This window comes from Rhinoderma darwinii, chromosome 2 (assembly GCF_050947455.1).
Source record: "Rhinoderma darwinii isolate aRhiDar2 chromosome 2, aRhiDar2.hap1, whole genome shotgun sequence".
Taxonomy (NCBI): Eukaryota; Metazoa; Chordata; class Amphibia; order Anura; family Rhinodermatidae; genus Rhinoderma; species Rhinoderma darwinii.
In genome coordinates this window covers 307,722,405-307,742,701 of record NC_134688.1, presented here as the reverse complement: position 1 = coordinate 307,742,701, position 20,297 = coordinate 307,722,405, and the positions used below count along the sequence as shown (strand labels likewise).

General features: G+C 41.0%; 1 protein-coding gene across 3 annotated transcripts in view; it reads right to left on the bottom strand.

Annotated features, from left to right (window-relative positions):
• ANKS1A (ankyrin repeat and sterile alpha motif domain containing 1A) overlaps nt 1-20,297 on the bottom strand; it is a 248,160-nt gene that overhangs the window by 44,974 nt on the left and 182,889 nt on the right. For all 3 annotated transcript variants that reach the window (XM_075853521.1, XM_075853522.1, XM_075853523.1), the window contains one exon: nt 3,130-3,267. In XM_075853521.1, coding sequence (XP_075709636.1) covers nt 3,130-3,267 — 138 coding nt within the window. The remainder of the gene's footprint in view (nt 1-3,129; nt 3,268-20,297) is intronic.

Here is a 20,297-nt window from a genome sequence, read left to right as displayed (position 1 = left end):
TTGAAGACTCTGGGTGCAGTGGCAAGCCCAACGCAAATGGCAACAAACTAGAAATGATGTGAACCAAATGAGGATTATAGCAAACAATGGTTAAACTTGAAAAAAGGAACTGTCCCAGCTCCATTGACATGACCAAGGACTGTAAGGATTCAATCCACAATTGAGTGCATGCAAGAAACGGTTCAGCTGTTTTAGACCCAGGATAGGTCTCTCAGAACTTTTTTTTAGGGATTACAAAAAGCTTTGAGTGGGATCTCGGCAAGTGTTCTGTACTTGGAATGGTCATGACCACTCCCTTAAAGAGAGAGTTCATCATTTGGAAGAAAGCGTACACTAGAAAATTGGTGGTTTTGAAGGAAAGAACCATACCGGAGCAAGCGTCAATAATTCTATTTTGAATACAGGTGACAGCACTTCACGAAACCAAGTGTCCTCTACATGGGCAAGGCAGACCTCATGAAAGCAAATAACTCGTCCCACACTCGAGGGGAAGGCTAAAGTGGGGACAGATCTTTACGCTGAATTGGTCCTGGAAGAAGCAAGTTTTGAGGACTGGTACAAGGCTACAAAGAGTTTGGTTTGAAAGACTTCTGGTCTCTGAGGAACAAATGAAGTCACGAATAGCATCTCCTGTTGTCTGAGGAACTAAGGGGATTCATAAAAGGAATAAAACCTTAGGGATCTTTTTGATAGATTTTACCGTTGAGGACAATTCTGAAGCTGAAGAGAGATTTTCCCCTCATCAGCAATAAAGTGCTTCCCAAAGAGGAGTGAGCAAGAAAGAGAAAGAGCGAAAGGGAGAAAGAAAGAGCGAAAAAGAGAGAAAGAGGGAGAGAGGAAAAAAGTGAAAGAAAAAGAGAGGGAGAGAAAGAGAAAGAAAAAAAGAGAGAGGGAGAGAAAGAGAAAGAAAAAAAGAGAGAGGGAGAGAAAGAGAAAGAGAAAGAGAAAGAGAAAGAAAGAAAGAGAGAAAGAGAAAGAAAGAAAGAAAGAAAGAAAGAAAGAAAGAAAGAAAGAGAGAAAAAGAGAGAAAAAGAGAGAAAAAGAGAGAAAAAGAGAGAAAAAGAGAGAGAAAAAGAGAGAAAAAGAGAGAAAAAGAGAGAAAAAGAGAGAAAAAGAGAGAAAAAGAGAGAAAAAGAGAGAAAAAGAGAGAAAAAGAGAGAAAGAAAGAGAAAAAGAGAGAAAAGAGAAAAAGAGAGAAAAGAGAAAAAGAAAAAAGAGAAAAAGAGAGAAAAGAGAAAAAGAGAGAAAAAGAGAGAAAGAAAGAGAAAAAAGAAAGAGAAAAAGAGAGCGAAAGAGAAAAGGAGAGAGAAAGAAAGAGAAAAAGAGAGAGAAAGAAAGAGAGGGAGAAAGAAAAAACGAGAGAAAGAGAGAGAGAAAGAGAGAACGAGAGTCCACCTTCATCTGACAGAGGGAGTGCACAGCTCCTAGAAAGTCGCAAGACAGACCACTTCGTTACCATATCTTCTGACTCTACCCATTTAGAACAGGATAAGAAACAGTCAGTGTGCTTCCATTATGTGAGAATATCCACAGTCTTCATGGATATGGAAAACTGCAGGCTAACTACAGTGATCGCGGAAGTAAACTTCTTCCTGAGCAGGAGGATTCCCATTCTTGATAAAAAAGTGTCCCGCATGCACCGGATTAAACGCTGCATGGCATTGTACCATAGTGGAACTTAGGTTGGAAAGAAGTCCATTATTTGAGACCACTTCATCGGAACTGCTTTTTACTTTTTCAAACTACTATGTTGTGACAACTTTGTTGGAACAAATATCTTTGTATCATTGCTGCGTGGAGAACATTGTTTGCATTTTTTTGCACAACGTGTTATTTTTTTCGCTATGTGATTTCTTTGATATAGTTGCGTATGTTTCATTATACTGCTGTCCAAGGTCTGACCGCTGATTGCATTAACCATTTACTGCCTTGTGTTTATAGTTGCATTTTATTCCAATCCTTCATTTGTGACGTCATCCGAGCACTCTGACCCCGGTCACATTGGTGGGTTTTTTCAGTGTTCAGTTTGTATTTAAACAGTGCAGTTGACATGCTTCTGTTATGGCCTGATGAAGATGCCGATGCGGCATTGAAACGCGTAGCCTCTTGTTTTCAATAAATCATCCATCTTTCATGCCTATTGCGTTCTTAGTGCAGCAGCGCCCTTGGAGACTCTTTTTTTTCTGCATTATCAGCATTGTAAAGTTTAAAATGTATGCAGCTTTTTAATATATTTTTAAGATCCTTGCTTGCAGTCAGTGAATTTAAAAACATTCTTGTTCACATCCAGACGCTAAAAACCTGTCCTTATGTCCTGCTCCCACAGGTGTGTGGTGTGCTATATGAAAACTCTCTTGTAAATACTTATGCACTTGTATCAGCAGGACATGACAGGACAGGTTTTGAGAATCTCAAAATAAAGATTACCATTCAATGACAGCAAGCACGCAACTTAAACATGGTGAGGAATTCAAACAAAATATATTGGAAAGGTGGCGAAAGTTTCTTTTTACAGTGGTTAAGCTTTACCTACATAAAACTGGAAAGCCCCTTGGAGTTAAAGGCACTGTAATGTAACTGTGGTTTTTCATTTTGAAAAACGATCATTTTTTAGCAAGTTATGAACAATTTTAGATTTATGCTAATTAGTTTCTTAATAGACAACTGGGCGTGTTTTTACTTTTGACCAACTGGGTGTTGTACAGAAGAGTGTATGACGCTGACCAATCAGTGACCAATCAGCGTCATGCACTTCTCATTGTTCCAGCCCAGCTTCTTTCACTGCATGATCACGATGTAACAATGTAAAAAGTAAACACACGCCCAGTTGATCATTAAGAAACTAATTAGCATAAACCTAAAATTGATCATAACTTGCTCAAAAATGATTGTTTTTCAAAATAAAAACCACGGTTATCTACATTACAGCGCCAAACAGATTATGTAGGAGATAGGACACTTGTAATCTGGTGACGGAGCCCCCTTAAATAGAAATATTGAAATCTCAGTACCAAGTGGCCATTTGCTAATATTGTCTAAATATCACCGTAGTCCAGTGTTCATATGTCCATGAGCTGAAAAATGAATTAATCTGGGAAAACTGTAATGGTTAACATATATTTCTCTCACCACATCAGCAGTGCCGAAAACATGGCAGTAATGGTGGCTGGTCTGCAGATCCTTTGTGATATAGGCAAAAGTACATAGGTCTTCAGGATCCTGAGCAGCACAAGATATGTTCCGAATCTCATGTTCTGCAATTACATTCTGAGTGGTTTGAAAGAAATGCAAGAATTAATTGTCAGAAGAGGGTAACCAGGGTAGTGTCCTCAATGGAAGCACAGTGCAACAAAAGTTTAGATATAAAGTTGAATTAGGTAAAGAGGTATTATACTTTTTATTGCATTTTAAGAAAATACACATGAGTTTAACCCTTTCCCACCGCAGCCACTTTTGGACTTCATGACAGAGCCCCATTTTTCAAATCTGACGTGTCACTTTATGTGGTAATGACTTTGGAAAGCTTTTCTCGAACCAAGCGATTCTGATATTGTTTTCTCGTAACACATTGTACTTTATGTTGGGGGTAAAATGTGGTTAAAAAAAATGTTTTAGATTTATGCTAATGACTTTCTAAATAGACAACTTTTTACAAACTGGGTGTTGTACAGAGGAGTGTATGACGCTGACCAAATCAGTGACCAATCAGCGTCATACACTTCTCAATGTTCCAGCCCAGCTTCTTTCACTGCACTATCACACTAACAATGGGCTAGAACAATGAGAAGTGTATGTCACGGATTGGTCACTGATTGGTCAGCGTCATACACTCCTCTGTACAACGCCCACTTGGTCAAAAAGTAAAACACGCCCAGTTGTCTATTTAGAAAGTCATTAGCATAAATCTAAAACTGCTCATAACTTGCTCAAATTTGATAGTTTTTCAAAATAAAAACCACTGTTCTCTACATTACAGCACCAATCAGATTATGTAGGAGATAGGGCACTTTTAATCTGGCGACAGAGCCTCTTTAAAGCAATGTGGAGGTGAAATGTAAAAATGTTATTTTTTTTGCCGAAATTCATTCTTAATCCTTTTTTTCTGTAGCACAGAAGGTTTTACCAGAGAAATGCAACTCAATATTTATTGCGCAGATTTGGCAGTTTTTAGAAATATCCCACATGTGGCCCTAGTGTGCTAATCGACTCAAAATACAGGCCCCAGGTGCAAAGGAGCACCTAGTGGATTTTAGTGCCTTCTTTTCTTATAGAATATATTTGGCACCATGTCAGGTTAGTAGAGGTCTTGAGATGCCAAAACAAAGGAAACACCCCAATTTGGAAAATACACCCCACAAGGATCTAATCTAGAGATGTAGTGAGCATTTTAGCCAAATAGGTTTTGCACAGATTTTATTAGAATTGGGCAGTGAAAATTAAATATTACATTTTGTTCCATTAAGATGCAGCATTAGCTTAATTTTTTCACCAAATAAAGGAAAAAAAGAACCCCAACATTTGTAAAACAACTGCTACAGAGTACTGAAATACCCCATATGTGGTCATAAACTGCTGTTTGGGCACATGGCAGGGCTCAGAATGGAAGCACTTATGGCAGATTTAGCTGGAATTGTTCTCGGGTTCAATGACGCATTTGAAGAGCTCCTGACGTACCAGAACAGTGGAAACCCCCAACAAATTACCTCATTTTGGATACTACACCCCTTAAGGAATTTTGAAAGTGGCATAGTGAGAATTTGACCCCACAGGTTTCATACAGTGAGTGCGCAATAAAAAAAGAAAAAATTAATTTTTTTCAAAGAAAATGTTGCTTTAGCCCCAAATTTATCATTCCATTTAGTCTGTCTGCATACACCAAAGGGTTAATGAACTCGCTTTTCCTACAAGGACAGGCGCAAACATACACATTAACAATGAATCAATACATATGCTGGTAGCTCCATAAAACACCCATAGAGACTACAATAAACCATGTTTTATTTTCTTCTCTCCTAGGAAGAAGTTGTTGCTCCTATACCTCATGGCATACCGAGAGTGTCTCCGCTCAGCCATTCCCTGTTTCTCCTCGCTACCTGGAGTTATGAACGTCAGTCAGGGTGATCCTGTACTGACACTTTCAACGGGGATTCTCGGCTTTCTGGCTCTACCTGTAGGTGTCTCCAGGCAACCAGTGAATGCATCACCCTTGTAGCCATTCTGCTGCTTTAGGAGGCTGACACGCTGGGTTCGCAAGGGTTTGTTACTCCCGCGGCATTGTTTTTCTATTCTCTAGCCGCTGGAGCTCGGGCGCATGCGCACGAGTGGGATCCCTTTTGTATCACGGGCCCTGGTGATCATATAAATATTGGCGGCAGTGTGATTCTGTGCACTATGCCAGGCAGGAGCTTCTGTTATTGGCGCAAGGTAGATTTGTTTGCTCAAGGCAGCTGTGCGGTCTGTAAGTTATGTGACATCAGTGTTTATACTTATCTGACATTTCTAATTTCTGCAGATGTCCAGTCCTAGAGAATCTGGCAAAAGGAAGAATAAGAATATTGATGAGAGGACGCATGTAGCTGCTGCTCCGTGCCGGCATCCTGTTCAGCTTCATCCTGTGGCTTCATAACCCTGCAAAATGTCATACTTCCTACGTAAGATGGGACCAAGTAAAGCAGCCGAGGTGGCTGAAAAAAAAAATAAGTGTCAGCCCAAGATGGCGCCAGAGGGAGTTCCCCCATGCAGGCCACAGGCTCAACCTCGGATGCGTTCGATAACCCCGTACTTGCTACATCAGAGAAAGAGCGAACTCTGAAGGAAGCTTCAGAGAAGCGGTTTTCCGCCATTCTGGACACTAGATCCCCACTTACCTCCAAGACTGACGAGGTACGGGTTGATGTGGGCCTGTTGAGTCAAGATCTCCAAAATTTGATGGAGCGTGTAACTGGTCTCCTCCCTGGAAGACCAAACTGCCAACATGCCTGCCGACATACAAGACCTGCATCGGAAGGTTGATCTCTGGCGCCAAAAGTCGGTTGACTTGGAGAATAGGTCACGGCGCAACAATCTTCGGAGAGTGGGATTACCAGAGAAAGGTGATGGTCAACACTGGAGAATTTGTGGACCGATGGTTAAAATAAATTTTCCTGGAGGCCCCATTTTCAATGGGGTTTTCCGGTGGAGAGGGCACATAGGTTGCCTGTCAAACCTCCCATCCCAGGAGCTCTCCCAAGACCCTTGCTAGCACGTCTTCTTCATTGTAAGGACAGGGACACCGTACTACAGGCAAAACGGAAAGCTGGAGGAATCCAGTTTGAGAACACCTCGGTGTCCATTTTCCCCGATTTCTCTCCTGAACACGTGTCAAAGTGCATCCTATACCCAAATAAAGAGACGCCTTTGAAATGTACAGATCCCTTATTCAATGGCCTATCCGGCAAGGCTTAGAGTTGTGGATGGCAATTGTTCTTTACTAACCCGACCGAGGCAGAGGAATGGATCTCTAAGAACAGACATTCTCCTCGCCGCTGACCTGCATGGACAGTCGCTTCTGGTGGTTATATAGTATTAGATATATAGGACTCTTGATACATGGTTCTATTTGACATTACTGATATCTGATATGGCACTGGCTATGGTCCCTGAGGGGTATGTAGTTACCTGATAATATCTGCTCTTTGATTTATATAGTCCTGATCACAACCCAATACTTGCTACGTGTTTCATATCGATATTGCACTGATATAGCTATGTGTACGGGATATGTTGGGACTGTTGTGATTGGACATGTGTACCTTTATTATTCTAACTTGAGTGGATGCTAGTCAGGGGGCTGTATTACTCTTTACTCACGTGAGACTCTACAGCGGACATTACCCTCGAAGTGGAGACTATCCCCTAACTTCTTAGGCTGTGAGACTTTATTCCATATAATTTTTAGCTCCTGTTGAGCTTTGTTAACCCCTAGGTGACCTTTTCACAGCGGTCACTAACGGGTCTTAGGCTAGGCCGGTGCCATTTCACGGCGATCTTGTCTAAGTCCTGAATGGGTGTCCCGTGGAGGCGGGTGCTCGGTTGTATGACGACCGTTGGGCTCCTGCTCCAACGGTAGCGATCTAAGTTTACTTCAATTGCGGCCATTTAACCCGTTAAAAGCTGCGGCCAATAGCAACCGCGTCATTTAATTTGTTTACAGAGGGAGGGAGCTCCGTCCATCACCCATCTGCGGGCCGCAAATGCGATTGCAGGCCTCCGATGAGGTGCCATGGTAGCCGGGGGCCTAACAAAGGTCCGCAGGCCTGCCCTGGCTATATGCCTATTAGGACGTGCCAGAGGCAAGTCCTAATAGATTGCCTGTCAGTTTTACACTGACAGTATACCAAAGCATTAGATCTGCGATCAAAAGATCACATAGAGAAGTCCCCTAGTTTGACTAAAAAAAAATAAGTAATAAATGAAATATCTATAAAGTTTACAGACAAAAAAAATAAAACAATTTTTTCCATTAAAAAGTGGTTTTATTTAGTGAAAGTGTAAAAAATAAATAAAAGGTACACATATATGGTATCGTCGCGACCGTAATGACCCAAACAATAAAGTTAACATGCAATTTAAAACCGCAAGATGAACACCCTAAAAAAAACAAAAAAAAAACAAAACACTATGGCTGAAGTGTATTTTTTTCCGTTGCACCCAATAAAGTAATAAAAAAAAAGTTAATCAATAAGTCGCATGTACCCCCAAAAACTGCCATTCAAAACTACGTCTCTGCCCTGAAAAAAACAAGCCCACATACAACTAAATTGACGGAAAATAAAAAGTTATGGCTCTTGGAAAGCGACGATGCAAAAACAAATCATTTCAGATCAAAAGTGTTATTGTGCAAAAGTAGTAAAATATAAAAAAAATCTTTACATATGTGGTATTGTTGTAATTGTACCAACCCATAGAATAACGGTGACATGTTATTTACACTGCACGTTAAACGGCGTAAATTTAAAACTCAGAACATTGGCAAAATTTCTGGTTTTTGTCTATTCCCTCCCCAAAAAAAAGTTAATAAAATGTAATTGAAAAATGACATGTACCCCAAAATGGTGCCATTAAAAAATACAAATAATCCCACACAAAAAAAGTCCTCATATAGCTATGTAGACAGAAAAATATAAAAGTTATAGCTATTTAAGTGCGGCGATGGGAAAAATAAAAAAAATTGCTTGTTCATGAAGGCCTAAAATAGGCAGGTCACTAAGGGGTTAAAAATAGGTTGTTTTGTTTGTATTAATGGGTCAGTCTTTTTTTTTTTTGAGAGACACATATATGGGTATGGTATAGCTGCACTGCAGGAAACTGGAAATTTGAGCTCCCCATAGAAACGTAATATGGTGTTTTCAGTACTCAGGCTTCATAAGCCCCACTTAATAGATTTGCAAGAAACTCATGACACCAGACTCCTGTCATACTTTGAATAAATCTTGGCTCCAGTGGGTTAGACATGCTTCACACACCTCATACTCCACAGGTGTAGCAATGATGGTGCATTGTAGGTTGGGATGGGAATCTTTGCAAACAAATATAGACCCTAATGGCACATACATATTTGTACATGCACTTGTTGATGATCGTCCCCATGTCATTATGTGAAACTATAATCCTCCGCCCGGCCTTGAGATTTGCCTCATCGTATCCGGAATCCTGTATTGTTTGGATGTGAGATTTTAATCTCCTTATGGATTGAATCTCATTTGCATTGTTTATCCAGTCCGGAACTACGGACTCCAAAAGTACCCTCCCAAATAGCCTCGCTTATGCAAGAAATGGGTTGGATAGATACGTGGAGAGCTATTCACCCAGAAGTTAGGGAATTTATCCGTCATACACCACAGCATAATGCTTTATCAAGAACAGATATGTTTGGGTCACCTGCTTTGGCACATGTTTTGGGCTTAAAGACTTTGTGGCCGATCTTGGAACTATATGACTATTGTCCTAGTCAACTATGCCGAAGGCATACGTGTCTACTATTTATTCCCATTTGCCGAATACGAAGAATCATCATGAGCCTCTTGTAGCAGAGGCTAAGTGGAGAGATTAAATTCCCTTAATGAATGATGATGAATGAAAGGATGCCTTGAGTTCACATTTATTAATTTCTCCAGATGCTAATAAGTTGGTACAACTCTATATTATTCACCAATGTTATCTTACACCGATGAGAAATGGGAAGACTTACGACTTCCAGATAGAGCAGAATTTATCTAATGTGGCAATGTGAGCTGATATCTGCCTTTTGGAATGAAATGATTGCTTTATTGACGAGGGATATAGGGAAACCGGTACCACCAACATCTAACATGTTTGTTGGGATCTATACCGGGAGATGGGTGGTCGCCTCATGAACAGGTTTTTCTAAGGGAGGCCCTGTTCATAGCAAGGAATGCCATGGCTATACGTTGGATGGCATATAGGACACCATCATTGGACCAATGGTATAAACTAATTATATTTTAGCATATAAGAACCGTGGATGCTCTGCTAAATTCTTATCAATATGGGGTAATTGGAGTTCCTCGACTCTCCTCTCACACATTGTACTGTAAAAAGTTTACGTGACTCATTGGCTAATGCTCTTAGCGCATTTCCCTAATGTATATTTCAATGCTTCAATATTTGCCAATATCGCTTTTAACAAAGAAAAAAAAAGCAGCAAAAAAAGCCAAAATGTGCTCAGAATAAGATGTACCAGATAATCCAGAAAACAATAGGGAGTATTAGTCATAATGCATACAAAATGATGCAATGTAAAACAAATGCACACCATATATATAGTTGGAGAGCGTAAAAATAAACAAATGCATCAGCGTTATTTGAGCAGAAAGATGAGGGGGAATGAATCTTGTAACCCACACGCAGGCATGTGGTGAACTACCCATGAGTACCTTGCATTGAACAATTATGCCTTAACCAAGCCCAATCATAGCATTTGTCAAGAATCACTTAATCCTTGAACGGTACAGTGAGTGAGATTCGAGGAGCACCAACCACCCCAAATTAAAGTAAACCACGATCCTTATATACAATTTTCTCATACGGAAGAATATAATTGATCAATTAACGCCATTGAGCAATAGTCAGCGCCCTATGAGCCGTCCATTGTATAGCCACCGCCTTTCTTGCCATGAAGAGTGACTCCCTAAGAAAAAGCCTCTCATGCGCGGACCACCCTTCCTCATCAACGCCAGCAAAAAATTCCAGCTTGAGTTGAACCTCTTTCCTCATCACTTTGGTTAGTCAAGATACCACTTCATTCCAGAAGGCAGAGGATCCACTGACACTGCCATATAAGATGTATAAAGTCTGCCCTATCCCCACCACATCTATGACAACTAGAGGAATCCATCCTTCCCATGTGTCTTTATCAGATCGGAGTTAAGTAACATTGATGTATGATATATAATTGCACCAGTTTATGGTTAGCAGCTGGAGAAACTAACAAATGGGATCTCTGGGCCTCCCCCAATCCTCATGAGACAAGGAGGGAATCAATTCCCTCCATTTACTTTCTGCTACAATGGGCTCTAGCTGCATTTCGGCATCCAACAGATGAGTAGATAAGAGACACATACCCTTTTGGCGTTTGGGTGCCTAATAGTGTCACTAGGGGACAACTGCATAACATGGTGGAGGCTGGTTTGTCACTGCATGGTGAAGTTGCATACAATTTTATGTATCTCTGAGGTATTTTAAAGGACTCCCGAATCTTACCCACCGACATAACCATAGTGTCGACTTTTAGTAATTGTGACACGACATGTATGTCCCTAGAAACCCAGTAAGATTTCCCAGGTAAACCCAGATTATCTCATAGCGGGACATCAGCCACTACCCCAACAAACCCAGTTACAGATTTAGCTTGCTGCCATACCCGTCTTGCTAATTTGTGTAAGGGTAGCAGATGACTATGGCTAAAATCATGCGGCTCTAACATCGTCCACAAATTTTTCAAGCCCAGCACATCAGCTAAATTAAGTTCAGCAGTTGAGGTCAAGGGGGGAGAGACCCAATCTACCAGGTATCGAAGCTGGCCCGCTAGATAGTACAAGTTCAAATCCAGCAACGCAGCTCCAGCCACGTCTTTGAAGAGTTGATAGTTTGAGCTTAGATCCACACGCACGCACGCACGCGGTGAGTTGACTATTCTGGAAAAAACGCATCAGTACAATCACATCTACATGTTCTAAATATGTACAAGAGCTTGGGTAAGATAATAATTTTCAAGAGATTTATTCATCCTGCCACTGATAGAGGTAAAAGCTTCCACGCTTCTAATTTGACCCTATAATATTGTATTACTGGTGTGACATTTAAATCATTGGACCGAGTGCTGTCCCTGGTAATACATATCCTTAAAGTCAGGAGTTACTTTCAAACCACAGAATTCTGAATTCCAACCACAATCATCTCTTCTCAGAGGCATTAAGAAAGATTTCTGCCAATTGATCAATAGACCGGAGTACTTCACAAAGGTGTTAATAATGGATAAAGCTCTAGGAAGAGTAGCATTGGGATTTGCCATAAAAAGTGCCATGTCTTCCGCATAGAGACCTATACGATCCTCACAAGAACCTATTCTAATGCCTAAATATGCAGCATCTTGCCTAATCCGCAGAGCCAATGGTTCAAGAGAGAGTGTAAAGAGGAGCAGCAAAAGGGGGCACCCCTGCCTCGTGCCTCTAAGGAGGCCAAAGGAAGGGGACAGCATCCCATTCACCAACACCTGCGCCCTTGGGGACTGATACAACTGAGACACCAATTTGATGAAATGTTCCAGAAATCCAAATTTGTGAAGCACTGCCAATAAAGCCATTCAACTGAATCGAATGGCTTGGCCGCAACGAAGGAGGCCAAGGCCCAGTCCCGCTGCTCCCCCCATCTGACCTGTGATGCAACCTGCACCAGTTTTACATTCTAAGAAGTGGATTTACCAGGCATAAACCCGAATTGTATGAACCGAAAAAACTTCCCTTAGTTGCTATAAGACCATATCCATCAATATGTAGAAGAAATACAAAATCTTTATTAAGACACAAAAAAACACAGTCGTACATATTGTTTAAACACACCCATAAAACATATGTACATAAAGTACAACAGAGGGACAGTGTATATAATACGGGCATAAATGGTGGCAGCTCAGGTCAATGCTTACAAATATTAAAGCATACTATATATTAATCCACTGTGTATATAATAATTATTCCAATAGTCAAACCACAGTTACACCATAGCAAGATCAGTACAGGTAGTTTTTCAAGGAAAACCTAGAACTGTATGTCACACAGGACCTCACCCACCATAAGCCATATTTGACTTCCGATACACTGTCCAACTCTGGACGCCGTGCTTTGCGCCTCGTGGTGCCGTCTCCCATGAACCGTCATCTTTAAAACAAGGTAACTGGTCTTACTCTAATTTCAGCTGTGTGCGGACTATTTAAATCCACCTACTGCACGGATCCAGCAGCCCCTGACGAAGCCAGGGGGGAAACACGCGTTGGGGTTTTGGACAGTGTATCGGAAGTGAAATATGGCTTATGGTGGGTGAGGTCCTGTGTGACATACAGTTCTAAATTTTCCTTGAAAAACTACCTGTACTGATCTTGCTATGGTATAACTGTGTTTTGACTATTGGAATAATTATTATATACAGAGTGGTTGAATATATAGTATGCTTTTATATTTGTAAACATTGACCTGAGCGGAAACCATTTATGTCCTGCCGTATTCTATACACTGTCCCTCTGTTGTACTTTATGTTTTTATGGGTGTTTTTAAACAATATGTACAACTGTGTTTTTTTGTGTCTTAATAAAGATTTTGCATTTCTTCTACATATTGACAGATATGGTCTTATTATTGCAACTAAGGGAAGTTTTTTCGGTTCATATGTCTTATGTGGGATCCCATATGCAGTGTATTTATATTGATTATTTGACTTTTAATAATAGGTATTCTTTCTCGGTTTAAATAAACCCGCATTGGTCTGGGTCGTATCGTTTACATAAACGATTAGCTAGCAATTTAGTCAATATTTTATAGTCTACCGTTAACAGCGATATTGGTCTGTAGGACCCACATTCCTCAGGATTTTTATCAGGTTTTAATAAAACTACTATTGTCACATCGCACATGGAGTCCGGGAGAGCGGATTCCTGAAAAATATAATCAAAAAGAGTCAACAGTTGAGGTGCTAGCAACTCCCCGTACTGTACATAAACCTCAAGTGGGATCCCATCTGGTCCAGATGCCTTCCCTTTGGACATTGTAAGAGATATTTGGAGGGAAGGCATCAATGTGAAAGGGGCATCCAACATTTGTACATGTTCTGGCGTCAAAGCGGCGAAACACACACCATCCAAGTATGACTCCAACTCATCCAGTTCATAGTCAACCTGAGAGGAATATAATTGACCATAAAATAATGTAAATTGATCGAGGATGTCTAACGGGGATGTGACTGACCTGTTATCTCTTCCCACTATGCAAAGCACAGGAGAAGAGGTAGAGTTGTTCCTAACTACTTGAGCAAGCAATTTACCAGATCGGTTTACCAACTCAAATTGGGATTGCTTGGTGAAAAACAATTTACGCGAGGATTTATCTTTCAGAACCTGAAGATACGGTCTGCCCAAATCTAACCACTCATGTCTATTCGACGGGGATGGATCTTGTACAAATCTCCCCTCAGCTTGCAAGCACCTTTGTGCCAAGTTCCTCCTATTGAAGCGCTGAAGAGCATTTTACATAAGAGATGGAAAGACCTAAGACATCCCCTCAGATAGGCTTTGAGAGTATACCAGACAAGCATACAGTTCTCCATTTTAGAATGGGCATCTAGAAATATTGACTGTAGGTCAGATATCCGGTCATTCTGCTGAATGAGTTGAAGCCAGAAAGGATGAATCCTACTAATCCCCCTACGACCAATCTAAGTCTGTTGCAATATCAACAATAATGGACTATGGTTCGATATCCCTCTTGGCAAATTAAACTACATCTCTCAAAATGTCAGGAGATCCAAACATATAACTATTCTATATAATGCATTCTGTTGTGGGGTATGACATACAAATTCTCTAATACCGGAATGAGAAGCCCTCCACAGATCTATCCAACCCATTTCTTGCATAAGTAGATACAGCTGGGACGGCCCGTGTGAACTATGCCCCTCAGGACGGTGCAAACAGTCCATAAATGGATCCATAAGACGATTAAAATCCCCCATAAATATAATACAGGACCCTGGATGATGATGCAAAACTTATTGCATCCTGAATAATCTCCAATGTGCCCGGGGGGTGGGGGGATTATAAACACCCATTATTACATGGGGACACCATGTAATAATGACCTACCATTCGGATCAATGCTTGACTGTAGAAGTTTCCATATTAACCTAGAGTGCACTATGCACTAGTAATGCCACCTCTTTAGAATAAGAAGTGTGTGATACGTGCCCAACCCACTGTAACCAGGGTTTATTCAAAGCATGAGCAGTGTCAGATGTCATATGCGTTTCCTGCAAGCATATCAAATGGGGTTGATGTAGTCTCAGGACTGAAAAACATCAGATGGCTTTTTTCAGGAGAGCCCATACCTCGCACGTTCCAGGACATTATCTGTAAGCCCGCCATTTTTTGTTTTGGTTATTCTGGCATCTATACCTTAGAACACCATGAATTAATATCGGAGAATAGAAATTCCTAAACCAGCAATTATATCGTATTATCAGTAGTACAGTAGCTGTGGACTCACATATGTCTCCAGCAAACATAATTGACCCATTGCTCAACAGGAGCTAACTTTTCGCAGCCAAGAAGCTAGGGGATAGTCTCGACAGCTAGCGGAACTTCTGCCATAAAGACTCAAGAGTGTCTGAGTACTGCAACCCTGCCTCCGGCCAGCACTCACAAAGAGTATGGCGCTCCCTCCCTTCTGAGCCCTACAGTGTACACAAAGAGCTGTTTGCTTCCACATATATGGCATCGCCATACCCGGGAGAACCCTTTTAATACATTTTGGGGTGTGTTTCTCCAGTGGTACAAGCTGGGCGCAACATATTTGCCACTGATATGGCATATCTAGGGAAAAATTGCAATTTTTACTTTGCACTATCCGCAGCGCATTAATTTATGGAAAAGACTTGTGGGGTGAAAATGCTCACTACACTCCTTAATAAATGCCTTAAGGGGTGTAGTTTCCAAAATGGGGTCACTGTTCAGAGGTTTCTTTTATTATTTCACATCAAAGCCTCTGCCATTGTGAACCAATACTTTGTAAATCGCCAAATTAGGCCTCAATTTCGCATGGTACTCTTTCACTCCTGAGCCCTGTAGATCACCCAGGCAAAACATTAGGTCCACATGTAGGGTGTTTCTAAAACAGGGAAACACAGAATAATAATTAGAAAGCTGTCCTGTTATGGTGGCACAAGCTGGCCACCACATATTGGCATATCTATGGAAACAAATCCCATTTTCACCATGCAACCTCGAGTGCACACTAATTTCTGCAAAACACCTGCAGGGTTAACATGCACACTACACCCCTAGGTGAACACCTTGAGGGGTGTAGTTTCCAAAATGGGGTCACTTCTGGGGGGTTTCCACTGCTTTGGTCCCACAGGGGCTTTGCAAATGCGACATAGTGCCCAGAAACCAATCCGGCAATATCTGCAATCCAAAAGCCAAATGGCGCTACTTTCCTTCTGAGCCCTACTGTGTGCCCAAACAGCAGTTTACGTCCACAAACGGGGCATTACCGTACTCGGGAAAAATTGCATTATAAATGTTGGGGTTCTTTTTTTCCTTTATTTGTTGAGAAAATGAAAGATTTTGAGCTAAAACTACGTCTTATTGAAGAAAAAGGATTTTTTTTTATTTTCACTGCCTAATTCTAATAAAATCTATGAAACACCTGTGGGGTCAAAATGCTTACCCCACACACCTAGATGAATTCCTCAAGGGGGTGTAGTTTTTCGTAAATGGAGTAACTTTATGGTAGTTTCCACTGTACTGGTACCTTAGGGGCTTTGCAAAAGCGACATGGTGCCAAGAAATCAAAGAAAATCTGTACTCCAAAAGCCAAATGGCGCTCCTTCTCTTGAGCCCTGCCGTGTGCCCAAACCGCAGTTTATGCCCACATATGGGGTATTTCCATACTCTAGAGAAGTTGCTTTACAAATGTTAGGGGGCTTTTTCTTTTTCATTACTTGTGGACATTGTTTTTTGTTTTTTTTTTAGCTGAAACGACATCTTATTGGAAAAAAATTTACATTTTCACATACAAATTCTAATAAAATCTATGAAACACCTGTGGGGTCAGAATGCTCACTACAGCCCTTGATGAAATCCTTGTGGGGTGTAATTTCAAAATGGGCTCTTTTTGGAGTGTTTCCTTTGTTTTGGCATCACAAGACCTCTTCAAACCTGACATGGTGCCTAAAATATATTCTAATAAAAATAAGGCCCCAAATTCTCTAGGTGCTCCTTTGCTTCTGAGGCCTTTGTTTCAGTCCATTAGCACACTAGGGCAACATGTGGGATATTTCTAAAAATTGCAGACTCTGGGTAATAAATATTGAATTGCGTTTCTCTGGTAAAACCTTCTGTATTACAGAAAAAAACTTAATTAAATATGAATTTCAGCAAAAAAAATAAAATTTGTAAATTTTACCTCTACTTTGCTTTAATTCCTGTGCAATGTCTAAAGGGTAAAGAAACTTTCTAAATGCTGTTTTGAATACTTTGAGGGGTGAAGTTTTTAAAATGGGTGACTTATGGGGGTTGTATTGTATAGGCTCCTCAAAGCCACTTCAGAACTGAACTGGTCCCTGAAAAAATTGCTTTTAAAAAATGTTCTTGAAAATGTGAGAAATGTCTGCTTAAAGAGGCTCTGTCACCAGATTTTGCAACCCCTATCTGCTATTGCAGCAGATAGGCGCTGCAATGTAGATTACAGTAACGTTTTTATTTTTAAAAAACGAGCATTTTTGGCCAAGTTATGACCATTTTTGTAGTTATGCAAATGAGGCTTGCAAAAGTCCAAGTGGGTGTGTATTATGTGCGTACATCGGGGCGTTTTTAATACTTTTACTAGCTGGGCGCTCTGAAGAGAAGTATCATCCACTTCTCTTCAGAACGCCCAGCTTCTGACAGTGCAGATCTGTGACGTCACTCACAGGTCCTGCATCGTGTCAGACGAGCAAGGACACATCGGCACCAGAGGCTACAGTTGATTCTGCAGCAGCATCGGCGTTTGCAGGTAAATCGATGTAGCTACTTACCTGCAAACGCTGATGCTGCTGCAGAATCAACTGTAGCCTCTGGTGCCGATGTGGCCGACACGATGCAGGACCTGTGAGTGACGTCACAGATCTGCACTGTCAGAAGCTGGGCGTTCTGAAGAGAAGTGGATGATACTTCTCTTCAGAGCGCCCAGCTAGTAAAAGTATTAAAAACGCCCCGATGTACGCACATAATACACACCCACTTGGACTTTTGCCAGCCTCATTTGCATAACTACAAAAATGGTCATAACTTGGCCAAAAATGCTCGTTTTTTTTAAATAAAAACGTTACTGTAATCTACATTGCAGCGCCTATCTGCTGCAATAGCAGATAGGGGTTGCAAAATCTGGTGACAGAGCCTCTTTAAGTCCTAAGCCTTGTAGCTTCCCAGAAAAACAAAAAGATGTTCAAAAAACGATGCCAATCTAAAGACATACAAGAATGTTAATTAGTAATACCGCACAAAATAGTTGCTATCTGTCTTACAAGTAGATACATTTAAATATACAAAAATTTAATTTTTTCAATTTTTCACCAAATTTTGGTGTTTTTCACAATTAAATACTGAATGTATCGACCAAATTTTACCACTAACTTAAAGCCCAAGGTGTCACGAGAAAATCTCAGAATCGCTTGGATAGGTAAAAGCATTCCAAGGTTATGACCACAAAGTGACACGTCAGTTTTGAAAAATAAGGCTCTGTCAGGAAGCTCAAAAGTGGTTGTGGCGAGAAGGGGTTAAAGTTTGAAAAGGATAGTAAAAAAGCTTTTTTTTTTTTTTTTTTTTTTTTACTTTTTAACTATTTTTTTCTGGTAATAATGTAGTTTTACCCTAAAATAGAAATTTTGTTTGTGATGGTCATTGTCTATCGTAAATTTTGATATATAACTTCTCTATTTTAGGGTAATTGGGTCAGGGCTAGCGTTACTACAATTGGCGGGGGGACGGGACTTTTTTTTTGGGAGGTATTTTGTTTTTATTCATTTTTTTGCACTGTTTTTCACTTTTATTTTTTTATTATTATGGTCTGTCCCTCAAAGTTCAGAATATACCTTTGTGGGACTTCATTTTTTTTTTTTCTTCTTTTACACCAAGTTTTTCCATTGTACCTGGGGCTATCAGCCCTCTCATCGGGACTATTGTTACTAATAGGGCTGTGGTGGATCTAGTAAGATCCAGCAACAGCATGCCACTAACAGCACCCGGTGATCATGTGACCAGTAATATTATCACCGTGACCAATACAGGCAGCGGGACTCATTGAGTGCGGTGTACAACAGATCTGAGAAGATAGAAGCAGCTTTCACTGCTTCTATCTCCTCCTCAGGGTCCCCGGCAGTCACTGACTGCTGGAGTCTCGGGCAGCAAGCTAAAACCCACGCCGTAAATAGTCTATGGCGCGGATTTTAAAGGCCCCCGACCGCCGGACTAATATATACACAGCCAGCAGTCGGGAACCGGTTAAATTACAATACTATTTTGAATGGAAAAAAAAAAAAATCAGACTAGACCCTAAAGGCTTAGAGTGAGAAGCTCCCCCTAATGTCGATCTGGCAGTACCTAGGTAGTCTAAAAGTTCTATGTTCCTGGCTGAAGACTCTTCATTACTTAGAGATCCAATGGACAGGAAGGAAGATGCTTCCTTGAAAAGAACTTATTCAGCTGCTGCATCACTTTGTAAAGCATCTCCAGCCAGTGAGCCAGAGCTCTCAAAATTTTGCTTAGCCAGCTTTCCAGAGACCTGCAGGAAGGGGTTCCGAGGGAAGAGATACTCCAGTCTTTGCCGGATATGAAGTTAGCTGTAGAGTTTTTGGCTGATTTTCTCCTTGATGCTCTTGGATTAAGCTTTAAAGTTTTTACATTATCTACCACAGCTAGGAGGGCCTTATGGCTTAAGATTTATGGTCAGGAGATATTCCTTCCAAGTATCATTTTGGAACCTTACCTTTTCAGGCAGGAAGTCTTTTTGGGCCCCAGCTGGATAAAACTCTGGAGTCGCTGAGCAAGAATAAAGGGGTAACTTTCCTCAAATCCCCAGATTCAGGCCTTTTCGGAGGCAATACAGAAAGTCTCAGAGAAATAGTAATTTTAGGCAGCAGGATAAGCAACGACGTTTTAAGAGGAGGATGGAATCTACTTCAACTCCATACAGGAAGAAGCACTTTCCGGTTGGCCCCAAATAATCCAATTTGTGACGCAAATTTTAGAAATCCCAAAACTACATCAGACTCCTGGGTTCAGTCCTTGATTATGGGAGGGTAACTCCCTCGAGCTATCCCAGACTCCTCCGAACAGGTTCTTCATCAACCAAGAAAATCCTCGAATACTAAAACTCAGACGAATTCATATCCAAGGGGGCTCTAGAAAGAGTTCCTTATGAACAAAAACGTTAGGCATCTACTCTCGAGTTTTTGCCTTTCCAAAAAAAGAAGGGCATTGGCGTCTTGTCATCTATTTTCCGTTTCTCAGCTGGAAGATACTCATTTATGTGTTTCCCCCGTTACCTCTGATCATGAGAGAGTATTGAGCAAGATCATAGAGGATCAAGCCTCTGCAATTGCGATACTACCTTTCTGGCTCACTAGCGTTAAAACTCTCAAGAGGATCCTTTTGGGAAATTCCTCTCCATCCAGATCTACTCTACCAGGAAGGCCAGTTTCACCCATGTTCAGGGAAACTCCATTTTACAGCCTAGAAACTGATCGGCAGAACCTAAGAAGCAAAGGATTGGCGGAATCATATTTAAAGTTTCTATCCTGGAAAACATTGTTTTTGGTTGCTATTTCTTCAGCTAAACGGGTGGGGGAAATTCAGTCACTATTCGCGAGATGTGACTTCCTTCCGCAGGTCCTGGACTGCTGCTAAGGATATACGTCCTGGCACGGCTGGAGGCGATGTCTGGTCATTCTCCCGTAGCTCCGGTGTAGGACCTGCGGGTGGAAGTCACGGCACA